General features: G+C 39.1%; 1 protein-coding gene across 20 annotated transcripts in view; it reads right to left on the bottom strand.

The window, feature by feature from the left end:
• The window catches only part of LOC117417163 (disks large homolog 1), a 207,851-nt gene that overhangs the window by 166,223 nt on the left and 20,621 nt on the right, over window positions 1-21,007 (bottom strand). For 19 of the 20 annotated variants that reach the window (XM_034029084.3, XM_034029085.3, XM_059034543.1 and 16 more), the window contains exon 3: window positions 15,723-15,889. In XM_034029084.3, the coding sequence (XP_033884975.1) occupies window positions 15,723-15,889 (167 nt within the window). Of the gene's footprint in view, window positions 1-157; window positions 518-15,722; window positions 15,890-21,007 lie in introns of those variants that run through there. The other variant, XM_059034553.1, reaches the window with a different exon arrangement.

Below are 21,007 nucleotides of genomic sequence, written 5' to 3'. Positions count from 1 at the left end.
TGTTACAACTAGCCGACGTCACAGAGCTATAGAACACACTACAGAACACACTGGTGTTAAAATGCAGCGTTTCTCGTACAAGTCATTAATCTTGACAGCCATAGACTGTTCGTGCGTGACTCCTAGCATCTGTTACTGAAAATGTTGAAAAGCTTACCTTTGTCGTAACAATACATAGGCAGTCCATTATTCTAAGCAGAGGTGCTGCTTCTCAGCATGTCATTGTGATCCACACACGCGCCTTTCTAATGCGTCTCAATTACTGAGTTAACAAAATAAAATAACAACAAAATAAAATAACACCAATAATTCACAAATTGAAAGTCAAGAGAGGAATTATCAGTGTTGTTCCTTATGTGGTTTTATCCAGTCTGCATCAGTTCCTGCCTCGCTCAGCAGTAATATGGTGAACTGCTGCCTCTTTTCATCTATTTATCCCAACGTGTAGGCAGTGTTAATAAAAACGCTCCAGCCAAGCACGTGTGTTTGAATGCAGTTTTCATTCATCAACGCACGGTGTGTGCTGTTAATGGTGCTCGCTTCTTCATTAACCCTCAGATCCACTCGCTTCTTACAGCACCACATGGACGGGGAAATAAACGCGAAAATTCAAAAAGCGAGTACAAAAACTTAACAAAATGTTGATCTTGCAGCTGTAAACCTGCAAAACTCAAACCTCATATTTTAGTTTCCATCCGATATAAAAAGTTATTGAGGATTAGCGCCTGGACCGCTGTTAAGAAAAGCAAAAACATGTGTGTGCCATTCAACAACTGCAGCCTGCAAACAGAGTAATTGACTTTCTTGGTCAGTAATGAATGGAATATTCCATTCGTAAATGCTAGAAGAGGGGTGCTGGAAAAAAAAAAAAAGATATATACACCGGTGGGCTTGATATAATAACAAGCTTAATAAATTTGAAACCTCCACCCATGAATCCCACGGCTGGGATGAGAAAACATTTACCATGGTTTAGCCTCCTCCATCTCTTACAAATGTCAGATCCCCCCGACTTCGAACTCCGCCTCGCAATACACACCACACATGGATGAATTAGAAAACTGCGAAACAACGTGAACACTTTAGTTACTAAGTTACAAATAATAATGTAACGATAATGGATGAACAAAATGTGTAGCTTACAGTATGCATCATAATGACGATGAATCTAAATGGATGCTTAATAATAATAACAATAATAATGAGTTTGCTACATCAATACAGTGCAGTCTCTTGACAGAAAACAGGCTATATTGACGCTCATTTTTTTGCCCTATTCACAAAGTTGATTGCTGCACTATCACTCTGAGGCAAATAGGTTACATAACAGTTGAAGCTCCATTTTACCCAAACTGGGAAAATAGGCTTTTTTTTTAACCCCAAACAATGTGTTTGTTACAACAATATTTTACATGCACTGTACAGCTAAAAACTTAAAAATGGGCTTAAAATATTTGACTGCAAGAACTACAGCTACCACCAAAAGTGTTGCGTAACCTAGAATTTTAGGATTGAGACAATTAAACCTACGTGAACATTTAGAATTTTAGATATTTTACTTGACATCATATAAAATCAAAGAAACTACAAAATGTTATTGCAAAAGTCTACCAGAAGCCCAAATAGTGTCACATTTTTGTTATGTATATGGTAAACTGCAAAGCGGTATGTAATTCAAAATGTTAAAGTAACTTTATTCAGCATGTTTCAATTTGACTTAGAAGAAAAATGAGTTAATTCTACAGTGTGATGCAGAACCTTTGGCCATAGCTGTACTTGCCGGATGTGAACAGGTGGGGCACCACTCTAAATCAAGGTAAGCTATTACATTCTGTGACAAAAGGTACTGAAGACACGTTTTATTAGATTGAACATCTTGATAAATACAAGCCGCTGCCACCACCACCTTCTCTCAGAGCAAATCTAATTTTCACCAACAGAAAAAGGTCATCCTACAGCACAACAGGTTATCAATTTCAAACACTTCTCAGCAGCTTGTTCAAGAATAGCAGTGCTTACGTAAGCACAAAAGGTTGATTTGATCAATCTGTTAACTATTGGATTGTCCCCTGGTGAAATGTATGGGTGTGTAATATTGATGGCTTTCAAGTTAGGCCACATCAACACAATCCTTTTCATGCATGACTAGATGTACTGTTTCATGATGCACACACATAAAAAGGAGCGTTTACATGTCGTTATTTCAATGAATGAATGTTTAAAGACTCTTCTACTGAATTGTGTAAATCTTATAAGATTATACAAATACTTAATTGCTGGCTTAAAAAAAAAGGATTTAGGAGATACTGCATTTAAGAATTCAAATGTTATTGGATTTTGGTGATGGAGAATAACTGTGTACAGTCACAGGAATCCAGAATGTGATGACATTTAAAAACACAGCAGCTGAAGACAGCTTCAGCACACAGAAGTGATTTAGAAATAGAAGATAAAAAATAGAAAGCTTGCAAACAGCAGGGGAGAAGGTGATAAGAAAGGGAAGGGAGGGAGAGGGGAACTAAATTCAACCAAAAAAAAAAACAAACAAGAATAAGGGTTATTAAATAAAATGAAAAATGGTAGCACAGTTAATACAACATACTTTATAAGAAAGGAAGTCTGTCATCGGTTTACTTCTTTATTCATGTACAGTTGTGGTCTGCATCCCTCATGCTTCCTAAAAATACATCTGCCGTAATAAAACATTCATGCCAGTCATTTCCTATTTTTTACACCGCGCAAAGCAACATCTATTAAATTAAAATATAAATAAATAAATACAAAAAAGTGAATTCTTAATTTTTAAAAAAAAACGTGGACCTAAAGGCTGTATTCCTATTACAGATCCTTACACGGTAATATGACTACAGGACAAGACAAGGAGAACACTGTTTAATATTAGGAAGGCTTTCTGTCACTGTTCTTATATCCAGAAGAACATCCATCATCCCATCACCTGAAGACTGCCAATGTAAGACAGAAGAGTCTATAAAATAAATTATATTCCAAACCTATTTTACAGAATACACATATAAAGCCAATGTAGTTCAAAAAGTGGTTATATTCTATATTCCAAGTTGGGAGAAAAAATATACCCAGGCATTTAAATCTTTCAGTGGATTAGCATAGAATCTACTACCCTGTTACCTGCATCATCACTGCGGCCTCATCCTTGGTATATCGTATTTTTAAAACATACATATCGAAGACAATTTATACTGGAGTTTTAACTTCAAACCAGCAAATCATATAGTTGGTCTGTAGTTTATCTGAAGAAATCAAGCCTTGCGTATCCATTATATCAAATACAATATAGGCTACCAGAGGACCAAGGCAAAAATGAAGAAAATGTACACACTGCTGCATTTTAGCACAGCCTGGTTTTCAGACAAGCTCTTAATAAATTATAAAATACACATCCCTGCACAATGTGAGTGGAGTATTCCAATGTCAATACACTTTACAGTCATTTTCTGGTACTCACTTTAATATACTAATTTTCAGGCTATTTATGAAATATTAAGAGGCTCGTACAACTATAATGCCATGATGCATTTAGGAATATGCCAGAAAATTACAATGTTGGAAAATGTGTGCTGATGTGATTGATCACTGGAGAATTCCCAGCAGTAGTAATTCAGGGTTAGAGCCAACAGAACTGACAGCAGCATGGAAAGAAGGGGCTAATGTACAACTCTGTTATATCAATTTGAACAGGGAATAAACAAAAAACATACCAAGGAACTAAATATCTACATTAAAACACAATATTAAAACATATACAATTAAAATGTGAGCTGTATTGGGGGCTTCTATAGCCGAGCAGAAACATACCTGCTAATCAATAACCAATATTGAACTCTGTTCACATCACGACATGCATGTCAGTGGCCATTTTCTGTTTATCATATTCCCAGTATTGTGTGTGAATAAATTTTCCTTAAACCCCTATACCCGTGCTGCAAGTAGATGCCATATTGGTAGTAAGATACCTAAGGTGAAAAACTACCTTTTGGGGAATGTAAATTAACTGGATCATCAACAGGGACTGTTTTGTGATCAAGTACAGACACTCAACACAGTAATCATATTTTTGTATAAAACTGAACATGATTGAGGGTCTCTGCAGTTTAAAAACGCACACTCCGCAGTAAATTATATATGCATTGGATAATGCACCACTGTGATTTAACATTCACTTAACAATTCTGTAGCTGGTGGGCAGAAATTTGCATTGGACACCCTGCCACACAGTTATTAAATTATATTACAGTACTGTAATGTGTAAACTAAACATAAACTAAAATTAAAAACTTTACTCCACCATTGATATCCTTTACAAACAAAAAAAAGGACTAGTGACTATGGTAAAATGACGGCTTTGCCTACAAAGCTGCTGTGTAGACAAGCGTACTTTAGAGAAAGGCTAAAGTTAGTTATCTTGCTAAGAAAATGTTCTCAGAAGACTAATTGTAACAGGATGCAAGGCGTTTCAAGATCAGGGTTGTGCAAAATCACCTCCTGAATAGCAATTGACTAGGACACAAACAAGTAAGCACCTAGAATCCAACATTGCTGCATGATGCTGATAAACTAAAAGAACAGTCCTACTGTCCTTTAGGCCATTGCTAATGTGCAAGATAGATGCACTTATGGGACTGGATTCCTTCATCTGAAAATGCATGTTTTTGACAAGTATTAAAGTTTATAACTAGTACAGTATGTAAGTATTAAATGTCAATTGTTTGTTGTGTATTGTCCTGCAGAAGTAACCCCACAAAAAAAAAACAACTGAACATAAGTTATTATAGCACTCTTCCCCAAAAATACATTTTAAAAACAAAAACTGCTAAATCTAGATTAATAATTTAATTACAGTGTACTTTAAAAAGTAATTTCTCTCAAGAGACAGAGAAACCTTTTTAAAAATGCTGCCTGAAGCTGCTCCAAGCCAATTTACAGTAACATTTATTTAGGACAGCTGTTTTTATATAGCAGAATTTATCATTAACAGAGGAACCATCTGTTTATTTAATGGGAAAATGACAACATTAATGTGTCCTACTTTGCAAACAATGATTTAACTAATGCAATATTTCCTTTCTTATGTTGCCTTATTTTTGATAAAAGAAAGAGGTTCTAAAGAGTATTTTCAAAAAATACCACCATTACTGGCTTCATTCTAAAAAGATCAGCTTGTATCCTTAGTCACTACAGTATTTACTCACTGGCCAAAAACTAGAGAATACCATCATCTGCGATGTATATAAAAGGTATGTGGTTATGCGGAGTGTGTGATTCACAAACAAACTATTAGAGTTGTGTGCAACTATTCAGCAACAATTGTGGGAAAGCTGAAGGATCTCTGTGGCTTTGGGAACTACAGTGAGTGCCCATGCAAAGCAGTGGCTGCATAGACCAAAGTGTCCATCAATACAGTCTCCCGGTGTTTCTCCCATTTGCTGAAAAACCACCACTGGAGAGCACAACTCCAGTGGCAAGCAGGTCATGATGGATCGAGCCCTCTGACATATCCAACATATTATGATGCAACAGACATGCTATAGCGTTCCAGATCATAAACCTTCAAAACACATGACAAGCCATACCTGGTTCCACTCAAGCAATGTGGCAGGAGCATTGTGTGGTTCACTAGCAGGCCACTTTTCTTTGGCCAGTCAGTGTATAGATATACTTTAGTGCTATTGTAATTTTTGCTGGATTTCTATTTGCTCCCAGCTTTACAGGGAGATGCGACTGAGGCACAGAATAGAACCACAGAGCTAACTCTGTCCTTCCTTCTTTTAATCATCTGTTCTAACTTCCAGGCTACAAGGCCCCATGATCTTCGCTACTGACTAAATTGGTAGGATAAGCCTTTGTACAATGTCTCTGTACTGTTCATTTGGAGGGCAGTTGCAGGGGCCATTCTTAACCTTTCAAACTTCAATAACATGGTTTCCAAGACTACCCAATAAAGCAAGCCAATCACACTGTATTAGATCTCTGTCGGTTTTAATTTGAAGATCTCGGGCAGCAAAATAAAACTAGTTAAATGTCTTCTGTGACACTCCACGAAAATATATGTGCCAATTAAAACTGCTAGCGTTTAGGCTTCTAGATTTACTGGAAATGTAAAAACCTGTTTTTGCCTTTATTATTTGGACAGCAGTGGATTTATTTTTTTGTTCAACTAAAAAAGATTAAAAAAAAAAAAAAATAGTAACTAAATTCTTGTGTGCAGTATAAAAAATGAATGGCAAGGATTGCGGGTAACACAGTAAATCAAACTATTTTTTGTGTATTCAATATCAATACAACAGGTTTCAAAGCAATAACAAAGAGATTTTTTTTCAACATTACCCAGAAGATAAACTTTAAACCACTTTACATTCCCATTTTCCTCCCCACTCCCTGAATATAATCCAGAAACAGTTCAACTTTATGCTTTCAACTGCAGGAAACGCATGTCGGCCTAAAATCACATGACTCAAACTTTCCCCAAAAAAGATTTAATTAGATCATTCAGGGTTTGTATCAACTAGGCTCTATATCCACAAATAGCAAGCCAATATTAACAGCAGCAGCTACGGCATCATTGTGAATAACCCAACTATTTTATGCTTCATTTCTTCCTATACTTCTTAAAATGCAAAATCTTGCCTTTGAAATAATAAAACGTCTGGGAAACGTATGCGAATCAGAAATTGTTAGATAATGTACACATTTAAATTCCAGCTGTTGGATTCTAGAGCATGAACCAAATTCTTTACTGAAGAACAGGCAACATTTCAACAAACTTAATGACTGTCTATTCCCATAACATATTTGCTTAACAGCAGTTCAAATGTGCATATACTAAACTGCAAGCAGCACAAAGTTGTATGCTGGGATTTACTTACCCACATGACAATGGACCGGTCTACTCAATTCTAGTAAAGAAAGAGGACAGTAAACTGTCAAGTCACATCCCTTTAGTGGTGTCCTGATAATCACTGGTCTTTATCTAAATATCCCAACTGAGTTTAATCACACCAAGCCTGTTGGGATTAATTTGACATCTGTACAGTTGCTGCATTTATTGCAGAACATATGAATATGAATAACATAATCCATGTTCATATTGTTGTTTGTATTGTTTTGAATGGAATAATTGACCTCATAAGACCCAATCAAAAGCTATAAAGCACATCAGTTCAATGAAAAAAAAAAAAAAAAAACACAACATGCTGCCCTACACTCCCACCCCTGGTGTGTTGCCCTTGCTGGCATACCATTATGCTCTCTCACCCATGTTTGCAGTTTGGCCACAAGTACATTTTCTTTTCTTCTTTTGAGATTCAACGGGCCCTAGTCACAAAAATCTAAGGCCTGTTTTAAGAAATGAGATTGGTTTTGTAACCCCCTCTAAAACAGTTTCATGAATTTGCAAACTTGATTTAATTAAATTGAAATAGGCTTAAACTCTCATGCATGAAATATTCAAGATAATTTAAAAAAGGTAGTTTTGGGAGACAAATACACTATTCATAGATTTCTTTTTAAATTGTTTTCCATTGCTTTATATGTGTCCCCATATAAAGACGTGGAGAGTTTTTTTTCTGTCCCCATATGAAGTCACCATGCATGAAAGGGTTTGAATAACATAGGTCTGTTCCTCTGTACTTGCTTTTCACACCAGCACCCCCTTTAAATGTATATTGGGGGAATAATAATTTAAAATCCAAGGAAAGGCTGTTTATCTTGCTAAAATACATTAGTACCCCGAAGGAGCATCAGCGACAGACAATACAACGTGGCAGGACAGAATACAGCACACACATTATTAATTATGTGGCCTGGCTTCTGTGATTAATTTTCCACATCAAAGACAGACACTTGCCATATACCACAGCTTATCTTCCAAAGGGGCTCAGTTTTGCACTGCACAGCAATTTCTCCCAGAATTGCACGTTAAACTGAATGCCCTTCTTTGTTAGACCCTTTTTAACTACAGAGTCAAGCGTCTGCTTATAAATGGATGCCACAGGCAGCAGATGTATTACCACTTTTTTTTCTAACCTAAATAATGCAGCTAGGGTAAGGCTGAACAGTGTCGTACAGCCTAGAGCTGATATTAATATATTTAACTGAATTTTATAATTACAGGTGAATAATGAATAAGTCCCACATGGCTTGAAACACACTAGCCCTGCAGGCCTAGTTTTCAGAACTCAATTAGGTTGTTATTTAAATGATCATTTATAATTGCACCTGTATGGGATCTGCATTGTTCCTCACTTATACCTGTATAAACAACTCCAATTAGTAAATATACAGTAATTTTTTTTTTTTTTTTTGGGGCTTTCACTTTTTATATACTGTATGAAATTATTGTATTCAGTCACTTTCCACAATGCTTGTGCATTTCTTTTCTGTCAAAATATGTATAGTAGTAACTCGACAGTACTTGCACTCTTAAGTTGTGCCTTCTTTCCTTTGCTGTCTTCCACAACGAAATCCTTATGGTCGCCGGCACATTCTTCTGGGGATATTGTGTGTAATACAGCTTTAAATCCCGCGAACAAGCCTCCGTTCCTAATTGTAATCTCATTTTAAATCTCGCAAACTGAGTCTCCAATAGAAATGTAGGAATGTGCTGCCACTCGGTAGTTGGGGTGGGCTTAAAGTATTCAGAACAAATCAATGATAGATACAAGTCAGGAAGGAGGGACATTGCCCAGCTGCACTAGGTTGCATTAGCTTTTTTTAATTATTATTATTTAAAATGGGAAAGGATTGGTCAACGTGAACCTAGTAACCATTTCCACTATTTTTCCGGTATTTATTGGCTATACACCGATTAAATTATTTTTTTTTGTATCGAGAGTGTTTTATCATTTTTTATCAGAAGCCCTAGATATGCCTAAACAAGGAAAGTTCTGAAACCCAGAATTACGTGCAGGACCAGTGCTGGTTTCAAGCTCTGAGCCCCAATTACAGTGTTGACAATGATACACTGGACTGAATGGCATGTGCTGTGCTGTGCTTGTCCACTTCTGAGCACTACATTTACAAGCACCAACATTTTAAAAAATAAATCAAATTTATTACACTTTTTTTGTTATAGTACATGAAGGAATACATATATTTGAATGTATCAATTTAAAAAAAAAGTTTTAGAAAGTTTGTTCTCAAAAGAGAAACTAGGAAAAATAAACATTCACTCCAACATAATCTGGATTCAGTGGGGTGTCCACCTGTGAAGATCAGTAGAACACGATAAAACATGCATGGGAAAATAAATTGTGACAATCTACTGAACAGAACACCTGGAATACTGTGAAGGTTTTGAAAACTTCCTGCAAACCAGTGGATCTTCAAAGAGATGCCTTTCAACTGAGCAGCGAGTATCAAGGACTCATGATTGATATTTGAACCACATGTACAGTCTTTAGAAAATGAAAGTTACAAACAATGGTACGGGCTTCACTAAACATTGAAGATGAATTTGATGTCAGAACTAGGTTTGCAAACCATCTCAAACAAAGAAATTACACCACTGAACATGCTCTGATGGAGAGAGAGAGATTCACTGTTGAATTACTTACATGACTGGGAAAGGGAAACCATTTCCTAAAATGTGAAATACTTAATGTAGAAGAAAACTCTCCTAAAGAAAGAATGTTATTCATAAAGGAGAAGACAGAAAAAAAGACAAAAAAAAGATTCAGTTTTAATTGGAGGCTTATTTTTGCTAAACTACAGTGTAATACATCTGCTCTTGGTGTACAGCAAAACAAAAAGGTTTAATGAACAGGTCTGTACCCTCCTCCCCCCACCATTCCTGCTCCCACTACTACTGTACCTATCTGTCTCACCTGTCCTGCTATGACTCTCTCACATCCCTGTTATTCTATCCTCTCACTCCGCCGCTGCTCCCCTAACCTCATCCCTCTGCCTCTCCCCCCTCCCACTCTCTCCGGCGCCCTCTGGAACTGTCACGCTTCTGCTAACAAACCTGATTTCATCTCTGCCTTTGCCTCCCACCTCTCTCAATTTCCTTGCTCTCACTGAAATCTGGCTCTCTCCTGATAACACTGCAACTCCTGCTGCCCTGTCCTCTCTCTACATCCTGTCCCATACGCCGCGTCTCACTGGACGGGGAGGTGGGACTGGTCTTCCCCTCTCTACCTCCTTACTCTTTTCTGTCCCCTCTCACCTCTCTTCACTCGCTGTTAACACCTTTGAAGTTCACACTGTCCAACTAACCTCTCCTTGTCAACTCCTGCCAATTGTACTGTACCGTCCCCCTGGACCTCTCACTCACTTTCTCGATGAACTCGACTATTTCCTCTCCTGCCTCCCCTCCGTCTACCCCAACTTTCCTGTTAGGTGATTTCAATATCCATCTCTCCAACCCCACCCACTCTGCTGGATTCCTTTCTCTCTCTCCCTCCCCTCCTACCCACAAAGGGACCATCAACTGGACCTCACCTCCTCCATCGCCTGCTGCCCCTCCACCCTCTGTCACCCCTCTGATCACTATTTCATCTTTTTCTCTCCCTACTCCACCTACCCCCACTGTCACCTCCCGCCATAACCTCCGCTCTCTCCCCCTGTCCTTGCCTCCACCACTCTCTCACCTCCCTCCTATCGACTCCTTCTCCCAACTCTCTGTAGACTCAGCTACCTCCACCCTCTTCTCCTCCCTCTGCCCCCTCCCCTCCCCAACCCAACCCAACCCTGGCTCTCCTCTGTGATCCGCTCAGCAAGAACCAAACTGCGCTCTGCTGAAAAGAAATGGAAGAGAACCAAACTCCATGCTGCCCTACACCTCTACCGCTCCCTCCTCTCCTCTGCTAAACGCTCCTATTTCCATTCTATTATCCAATCCTCCACTAACAACCACCAGAAACTATTTTCTACCTTCTCCTCCCTCCTCAACCTTCCCCCTCCTCTATCTCCTCTGACAACTTTGCCTCTCTTCTCTAAAATCTCCGATATCTGCAAACTCTTTAACACCTCTCCCTGCCCCCCCAACCCCTCACACTCCAACCCCAACACCTTCTGTCTCCCCAACTAACTCACCCTCCTTCTACTCCTTCTCTCCACTCTCAGACTCTGACCTCTCCTCCCTCCTCCAGGGCCACAAACCCACCACGTGTGCCCTGGACCCCCTTCCCACTCACCTCTTTCAAGCTGCTGCTCCTGCTCTACTCCCAGTCATCTCCTCCCTTCTCAACACCTCTCTCCTCTCTGGCCTCTATCACCCCCCTCCTCAAAAAACCTACCCTCAACCCCACCTCCCTCCAGAACTACCGTCCTGCCTCCCTCTTACCCTTCTTCTCTAAAGCCTTCAAGCAGGCAGTACACCGCCAGCTCTTTGCTTTCCTGTGTAACCACTCTCTGCTCGACCCTCTCCAATCTGGTTTCCGCTCTGCTCACTCCACTGAAACTGCTCTCCTGTCACTAACTCATCAAATTCTGCCTGTGCTGCCTCTCTCTTCTCTGTCCTAATTCTCCTCGATTTCTCTGCTGCCTTTGACACTGTCGATCACTTTATGCTCCTATCCTCTCTCGCTGACCTGGGAATCTCTGGCGCTGCTATGGCCTGGTTCTCCTCCTACCTCTCCGACCGCACCTACCAGGTAACCTGGCGCAACTCAACCTCCACACCTCACCCTTTCTCAACAACAGTCCCCAAAGGATCAGTCTTGGGTCCTCTCTCTACACCCGCTGCCTGGGCCCCACATGGCATCCTATGGTTTCTCATACCATTTCTATGCTGATGATGCTCAGATCTTCCTCTCCTTCCACCCCTCTGACCCCACCATACCCTCCCGTATCTCTACCTGTCTGTCTGCTATCTCTTCCTGGATGCACTCTCATCACCTCACAACTCAAGCCGTGTAGTCTCTATAGTGTATTTTGAATATAAAAATTAAGTAAATGCCACATTTGGTCCCCTTTTTACTAAAATGGAAACAGCACTTAGATCAATTGAAGTGACCTCTGTGTTATTTCAAGACATCAAAAGTACTGTAAGTGACTTAACGGAAGACATGTAACTGAAATTTCATACGTGGAACCCTCCAAGCACGGTGAAACTTTCACTGATGGCACCAGCTTATAAGACCAGTAGATAAAGGGTTACAGAACACCCGTACAATACTGTAGAGGTAAGGAAGAAAACTGGGTCTGGAACTCCTTGCAGAACTTTATTGGGCACATGTGAGCTTTAGAAGTCACAGAGTCTAGGTTCAAAAAAAAAAAAAAAAAAAAGGAGGAGCAGTGTGCTGCTATTGTCTTTTAGCATGTTTGAAGCATTTAGCAGCAGACTAATGCAGGTTAAGATGTTCTCATTCTAGATCTCTGAAAATGCAGAACTCACTTAACAAATGCTTAAGGCTTTAAGCTGCAACAGACTACACAAATTCAGCATGGTTTATAATTATTATTATTTTTTTTTAAATTAGAGAATTTTTTTTTTTAATCCTATTCACTTAACACCAGTAAACCAACTAAATATATCTTTATTGTTACAGGCAAATGGTGGTTTTGCCATATTTCCATTGGGAATTGCATTGTTCATACAAAGTAATAATAATAAATAATACAATTCCACAATTGATGACAAAAAAAAAACTCCACTCGAAACAAAATGATTATATACTGATAATTGAGTTCCATTCACAAGCCGTAACAACCACACACAAATTGTCTGTGATGCACTGGCAGACATTTACAAAACAGCCAAATTTCTTTCAGAGTAAAACCTGATGTATTTGACAATGAATGGCATGCACACTGTAGTTTCTTACAAAGTGGTTCCCAAGATATATAGTTGAATAGCTGAGGAGCGTGTGAAAGTCACTTCCCCATTCAGATTTCTGGCTTATCCTTTAGGTTTTGGAGAAGATCACTGGATATGAGCTGCTCTGTCTATGTACTCGTGTACTGCTGGAGCACCCATGATACGGTGTGCGAGTCTCTCTCCTGAGCTTCTCCCTATCCTTCTGGTATTCCTTATCTTGCCTGTGTCTCTGGTTTGTATTAATGCAGTGCTGGGTCTCCTAAATCAAACACAATTTAAAATGTATTAATTAGGGTCATTAGAAGGCTACCACAATTAAAGTCATATATTTACCCAAGAGAGGCTTGGACATGAATAAAAACATTGTACTGGATGCAGAACAAGGTACAGCAATTCAACTCAGATAACCCCCCCATCCTGTCCTCTTCCCCCCCCTTCACAATGTGTACATCTGAAAACAGTACTGCAGTGACATCCAGCTGCGGGTACAGCTGTAACAAAACCACTGCATGTGTCCCTATAACCTACTGTACATTCTTATTTGACAACACAATTCAGAGAAATAAAATGGCAGCAGACTAACGTGTAACCAAGAATCTACTGTAAATTTAAAAGGTTCCTGTAATTTTCACTTATAAATCAAACTTGTGTTTCTTCAAAAAATAAAGTCTATCAGGTTTTGTGAGTGTCATTAGCCTTTTTTCTCTGACAATAACCTAAGAAGAAATAAAAATGTATTAAAATAAACATGTATACATGTATATACCTTCTTTCTAAAGACATGAGTGTCTTCTCATTAACTATCAGCTCAACTCCACCCCCACCCCCAAGGTCCCAATTCAGACAAAATGTATAATTCTGATTTTATCCTCTAAACTGGTAAAAAAAATAATAAGTTGATGTAAATGTTAATATTAAATGTACATATAGGTCCTGCAGTCTGCACAATTCACTGTAGAATTACCCTTGGACATAAAACAGATTTAATATAATGCCTTGTGCTAGATAGCATTTCATTATAAATCAATTCTCTGCACACCTTTTGTTTGGCATTCTAAATCAGATAATGAATTAGTGATGATTATATTATGCTACAATGAGCAAACATGTTTATGCTACTGTTATAAATGAAACATGGTAACATAACTTGGAAACAGCAGCACCATCATTTTGAATAGTAGAATAAAGAAGATCCAGCGAGATCATTGTACGGTACTCTCATTGTCTCTGCTGTTATTAAATGAAAAACTAGCGTGCCAACATTTTTAATCATTCCTAAGGCACAATGACAAGATTACACTTCAAATATCTGTAATGAACTCTGCCATCCCACTATGCTCACACAACACAGCTTGACTCAGACAGATACATTAAATGAGACAACTCCGTGACGGCAATGGCAAATATTAGTGTTAGAAGGCAGAATGGGAAATTAACATTTTAAATAAATGGCATATTAATATCAAAAGAAAAACAAATAGATAGATATACATAAATACATAGGAGTGCAAGCAATAACCACCAGGTAGTTCTTAACCTCTCACAATGATCAGATTTATTCAGTTCTCCTTCTCCAGTGTCTATTTCACAGCTGCCAGATGCGCTTGTAAGGCTGAATATTGTAAAAAGGCAACCACATCTATCAACAAGTTAATCCATAAATATAGAGTATAGCACTGTCCAAGCTCTGCAGGACCTAATCTCAATTGTTTGGGTAGATTTATGAAGGTACAGTACAAGAAACAATGTTTGTTCAGGGGTTCACCAGGCATACATCAATTTTAATTTTAAATGTATTTAATAGTTAAAAGACATCCAACTTTGAAGATACTGTAATTTGACCTCTTATTCCTGCAAATACCAGTAATAGCAGCAGCTAGCATTAAACTACAAGAGCCTTAGAGGAATTTACAAAAATCACAGAGCGCTATCAATGTTTTTTAGATTTGAGGTACACTGAATAATTAACATTTAAATGTTGATAAACGTGTGTAGTACACATTAGACAATACATTCATTATTAAAATCTACACTCAGTTTCTGTCCGTTTCCTTATATAGAGATTGATTAATCAAAAAACAGATTTGCTCTACTTCATTTCAAATCAGGCCTGGGGTGGAGATGCCGGGGGTACTGTAGGACAGTCAGTTTCATGAGCAGCAACGTAACGTGTTAGCAATGTTTTCATAAAATTATAAAATCCTACTGCACTGCAGTTTAAGCCATTCCAGGTTTTGCAAGTAGTTGCAAAAACTACATGGCCAGCCCCACCAGGCAGTGACCACAGCGCTGCTCTTACCTCCACACTCACTACATGGACAGCGCCACCAGGCAGTGACCACAGCGCTGCTCTTACCTCCACACTCACTACATGGACAGCGCCACCAGGCAGTGACCACAGCGCTGCTCTTACCTCCACACTCACTACATGGACAGCACCACCAGGCAGTGACCACAGCGCTGCTCTTACCTCCACACTCACTACATGGACAGCACCACCAGGCAGTGACCACAGCGCTGCTCTTACCTCCACACTCACTACATGGACAGCACCACCAGGCAGTGACCACAGCGCTGCTCTTACCTCCACACTCACTACATGGACAGCGCCACCAGACAGTGACCACAGCGCTGCTCTTACCTCCACACTCACTACATGGACAGCGCCACCAGGCAGTGACCACAGCGCTGCTCTTACCTCCACACTCACTACATGGCCAGCCCCACCAGACAGTGACCACAGCACTGCTCTTACCTCCACACTCACTACATGGACAGCGCCACCAGACAGTGACCACAGCACTGCTCTTACCTCCACACTCACTACATGGACAGCGCCACCAGGCAGTGACCACAGCGCTGCTCTTACCTCCACACTCACTACATGGACAGCACCACCAGGCAGTGACCGCAGCGCTGCTCTTACCTCCACACTCGGGCTAACACTGCTCGGCAGTGTTTCTGAAGTCACGGTTGTGCTTGGAAGGCTGGAGAATTCCCACAGGTTTACAGGTGGTGTGGGTTCTACTGGCTTCGGAGATTCTCCACATTTCTGATTGTCCAGTAAGGTCACTTCATAAAATTCTTGGATATCTAGAAAACAAAGAAAGCCCAGTACTGTTAAGTTGAACCCAATGCGCAGTTAAATGTGACTTTGAAGTAAAGTTGCTGTGTACGGTTTCAAAATACCAAAGAAAATAAAAAAAGAAAAAGAAAAAAGCGCTTCTGCGTCTTTACAATCTGCCTGGTCAAAATTGTTTTGTTGTTTTTTTTTTTTAGATCACCCAACGTGGATGGAGAGACTGACAATTACTTAGTTGACAAGAATCTCGTAATATCTGAAGAAATATAGCAAAATTATAGAGAGACAAAAACCATGTACAGTGCAGTATATACATGGGTGCATATAAAGATCTTGCATCTCCCCAAGACCAACAGGAACAGTATCCCAGAGTGCTGAAAGGTTTAAAATGCATGACACGGGCTAGGTTACAGGGACAAATATAGTCTTTGGATCGCAACAAAAGTATTTTTAGGATAAATATTTGTATAGCACACATGGTCCCCTGCCTCTGCTACTGTACTTAAACTGAAAAGAAATTAAAATTAAAATAAAAAAAGTACTTGCTATTACAAAATGCAGGTTTGGTCAACAATACATTTTCAGCTGGTCTGACTTAAATTAACATAGTCTAAAATCCACATCAACAGTGGTTCACGGATTATTCCCCAGCACACCTTAAAGACACTGTATGCAATTAGAGGTGCAACGATGTACTAATATCACGATACAGTATGTATCACGATATGCCAGTCGAAATGCGATACATGTGATGGTCCAGATAGGCTACTTCTGTGATGCACAATAAGATCCTGTACTATTTTATTTAAAAAAATAAAACGATAGGGAGAGTCTGTATTCATACCAACTATAAAACACACACTTATTTGTCATTCAAGAACCATTGGTGAATTACAATGAGCTACGGTGGTGCTTTTGTTCTTGTGTAACCATACAAACAATACGATATATAAAAGAAAGTATTGCGATTCATTGATAAGTGATGAATCTTTACACCCCTATTATAAACAATATGAACAGAAACTGCTTAACACAGCCTGCAACTTAGGGGTGGATTTGATTAGCCTGTCCCCTGCAGCGATACACTACAGCTGGATAGTCTGTAGAGAAATGCAACAATGTTTAGGCTAGATAAAAAAATAAAAATAATAAAAAAAAAAAAAAGCAAGAAGAGTCTCTGATTACAGGACTTTGGTTGCCAGTGATATCAAACCTTTCACAAGCACCAGATTCACAAACACTAAGAGCGACCACCAAGGCTACGAGGAGCGCTGCAGAGGGAAATAGAGGTCAACATAAAACGATTGCGTATGCAACACAGTCATGGACCTGACTGACCTTTCTGATCCCCTCAGCAACCCCTCAGCATCTTGACAGAAAGGCTGAGGCCCTGAAACATGGCTGTTAACCGTTTCTTTTTTTTTTTTTTTAAACTGCTTACCATTTCCCCACCCTGAGGCAAAAAAGTCAAAATAGACAAAAGGCAACATTATAATAGAAAGTCTTTTTGCCACTGAGTTGCTGCTATGAAAAGACCAATTCTAATTAAACTGAAGGAAACATCCCGCCAACAGTGTCGCAAGTGCCTGTGAAAATGCTGCATTCAGCACTTTTTTAATGATGGGTTGACAATGAAGCACGGGTCATGTGTAATATGAAGCTGTCACTAGCAGATGTTGGCAACATCATGGCACTACTGTCGAACGTTCATCATTCAGTGACTCCACCAGACAATTTTCATTTTTTTGACGATGTTGAGTGCAGTCTAAACTATGGAAGAATGTAATAAACAGGCAATAGTTTCATATTTAACAATGAAACAGAAAATGATTGTGGGCTACCACATCTTACTACACCTTCACTTTAAGTTATCTGAAGTCTATCCCTAAGATACAAGAAAGAGGGTACAGTTTGTATGACTCACAGGTTTTCTTTTTAAACTATGCCCCTAAATTACTGAAGTCAAATAAATGGTGCACTGACACTGAACCACTGCTCTAAATGATGTGCCCCTGCTATAGGGCTTCCAGAACAAGATTTCAGAGAATTGTGCAGACTATATAAATTCATGTAATATTCTCTTAGGCACTTTAAAAAACCGGGAATACAAATCTTTTAACAAAGGTTTAATGAACTGTAAACCATTTAATTTATCCAAAAAACAGTCCTTAACACAACATTACTTAAAATAGTCATCTCAAATACAGTCTGGCCCACTCCTAAGAGAAGTTGTTTCTTGTACTGTATCTATTTTACTGCAATCATCAGTGTGGGTAATTCTATAGAGTAAGTTATACAGTAGCCAAATACATTTTATAAAGACTAAAACCGTGTTGAGCTGGGAGTGGACCACCACCTTCACATTACTCCTCTAATATAGATGACGTCCAGATTATACTGCAGCAGGACCTGCCTGTATATACTAGGGGGTTAGAGATCACTCTGTACAGGATTTTGGGAAACAAAATATTTACAAAAGAGTTCATTTTAACAGAAACCAAATCAATGTATTACATTCTTCCTTAGTTTAGACTGCACTCAACATCATCATATGGCAAGTCTAGTTTACAGTTCAGTTTGTTTACATTCCCCACATCATGTCAGTGACATTCTAGAAACCAGGTATTCCTGCTATGCAGAGGAAGGCCTATGAACATCATTTGCAAGTTCTCTTGTACTGTACATTCTGAAGCACAATAAAAAGTTTATAAGAGGGAGAGTAACTTTTTACTGAAAATATATTCTACATTTGGCTTTAAAAATAAATGGTTCTTTTTATCTGGTATTTCTAAACCAGATACAGTACAAGATATGTACTGTAGAATATCCACCCCCTACAACACACTACAGGATTTAAATACCTTTCAATCTCGTGTTGCTGAAAAGCTTAATTTCAGAATGAAAATCTGAACTTGCTTCTCTAAGCACGTTTTGGAACGTCAATGCAAGAACTGTTATTTATTTATTTATTTTTTTTAATTCTGGGTTGTTGTGGTGCAGCTGTTATTGGACACTCCAGTGGTATTTAATTAAGCGATACAAGAACCACAGGGGGTTGGGAATAATGAGATAACATCCACCCTCAGGGAGGCTTTATGAGGCACAAGTCAAAAGACATGGAAGCCTTGCCGGATGTCACACAAAACCTTGAGTTCAAAGCCAGCAGAAGTGTTTGAATTCAAAGCTTCAGCTCATTTCCAGTAATTGATTTACTGTATTGATTAAAACGGATGAATCTTTACTGCATGTACTGTAATCTTTTTTCAACTGCGGCAAAAACAGGAAATCCATAAAGTGCATGAAGAAAAATGCCATTTTCCTGCAAGAGATTAATTATGAAAACTAGAAATGTGTTGCCACCTCATGCGGTTTTCGACTTTCAACGGCATCCAAAGAAAAAAAAAAAGAAATGCTCATCACACAAATGTTAAACAAAGGTAAGCTCCCGACCTTTTTCTTTACAAAACACTGCATTAAGAGACTTCGGGACATATTTATTATTATCGGGACAGTGGGTATGTGGTTAAATGCGTTATACCTTTCTATATATTTGTTCCTTCAAACGTTCTCAATTATAGACACAGTTTTTTCACATTTACTTTAGATTCCACCCCGCCAATATTGATTTATTTATTTTATTTATTTTTATAAAAAATAAAAATGTTGTTACCACTCACAATAACAGTCGATGATGTTGTTTGAAAAGTATTGTCTATTGTATTATCCTAATATGTTTCAAATCTATAATTAGGGTGTCTGATTTTCAGTGTTTTACTTTGACTTTTCTACTCTCCTTTAAAAATTAAATTGATACCTGTTAAGACATTCGTGTATCTCGATCACAACTGAGAGACGTGTTAATAGTAAAATTGATTTAACTTACGACTGTTACAAGTTATCACAGTACAAAGTATCACATCATAAAATATCACATTACAGTTTATCACTTTATAAAATCACATTACAGAATATTATAATACAGATAAGAGCAGATATGAGAGTACAATAAAATCAATTCAAGTAAGAGCAAAATAAAGCATACAGTAACTATAAGTAAGTGCAATTAAATCTTATAGCAACTATTTGCTTATAGGAGTAAAGTCCAGTAAAAACACGCAAGTACGATAAATGGATGAAAATGAATTCAAATAACAGCAATTACAGAAAACGTGAGTACAGTAAAAGTTATAGATAGGAGCAGCAGTTGAATGCAACAAGGTTTGGAGCAGTTCAGTGCAAGTACAAGCTGGTGTAAGTACTGGTACAAGTGGATGCCATATAGTCCATTATGGTCGAGGGTTATAGTGTTTACAGATGCTGTCTGAACAGGTGTATCTTGAGGAGACGTCGGAAGGTGGTCAGGGACGGAGCAGTCCAGATATCCGTGGGTAGGTTGTTCCACCACCAAGGGGCAAAGGTGAAGAAGGAGCGGGCTCTGGAAGCGGAGGAGAGGAGAGGGAATACAGCTAGTCTGCCAGAGGTGGAGAAGCGGAGAGGGCGAGAGGGGGTGTAGGGAGAAATTATAGTCTGGAGATAGGAGGGAGCAGAATGGTCAAGACAGCAATAGGCGAGTACAAGAGTTTTGAATTGGATGCGAGCATTGATAGGAAGCCAGTGCAGAGAGCAGAGCAGCGGTGTAGCATGGGAGAAACAGGGAAGGGAAAGGACAAGGCGAGCAGCAGAGTTTTGGATGAGCTGGAGTGGACGGGTAGCAGAGGCAGGAAGGCCGGTCAGGAGGGAGTTGCAGTAGTCAAGGCGGAACAGTACCAGGGCCTGAACTAGGAGCTGTGTGGAGTAATCGTTAAGGAAGGGGTGAATTCTGCGTATGTTGTTGAGGAAGAAGTGACAGGAGCATGGGAGAGTAGAAATGTGCTAAGAGTAGGAGGGAGTGGTCAAGTGTGACACCAAGGTTTTTGGTGGATGACGAGGGAGAGGTGGTGGATTCAAGTGGAATAGAGATAGAGAGATCAGCGGTGGGGGAGGAAGAGGGAGGAAGAAAAGACGATCTGATTTTGAGAGATTGAGTTTGAGATGATGCGAGTGCATCCATGAGGAGATGGCTGAGACAGGTAGCGATATGGGAGGAAATGTCGGAGTCAGAGGACGGAAAGGAGAGGAAAATCTGGGCA

Source organism: Acipenser ruthenus, chromosome 12 (genome assembly GCF_902713425.1).
Source record: "Acipenser ruthenus chromosome 12, fAciRut3.2 maternal haplotype, whole genome shotgun sequence".
Taxonomy (NCBI): Eukaryota; Metazoa; Chordata; class Actinopteri; order Acipenseriformes; family Acipenseridae; genus Acipenser; species Acipenser ruthenus.
Note: the sequence above shows the minus strand (reverse complement) of the source record. Positions and strands in the feature narration are given on the sequence as shown.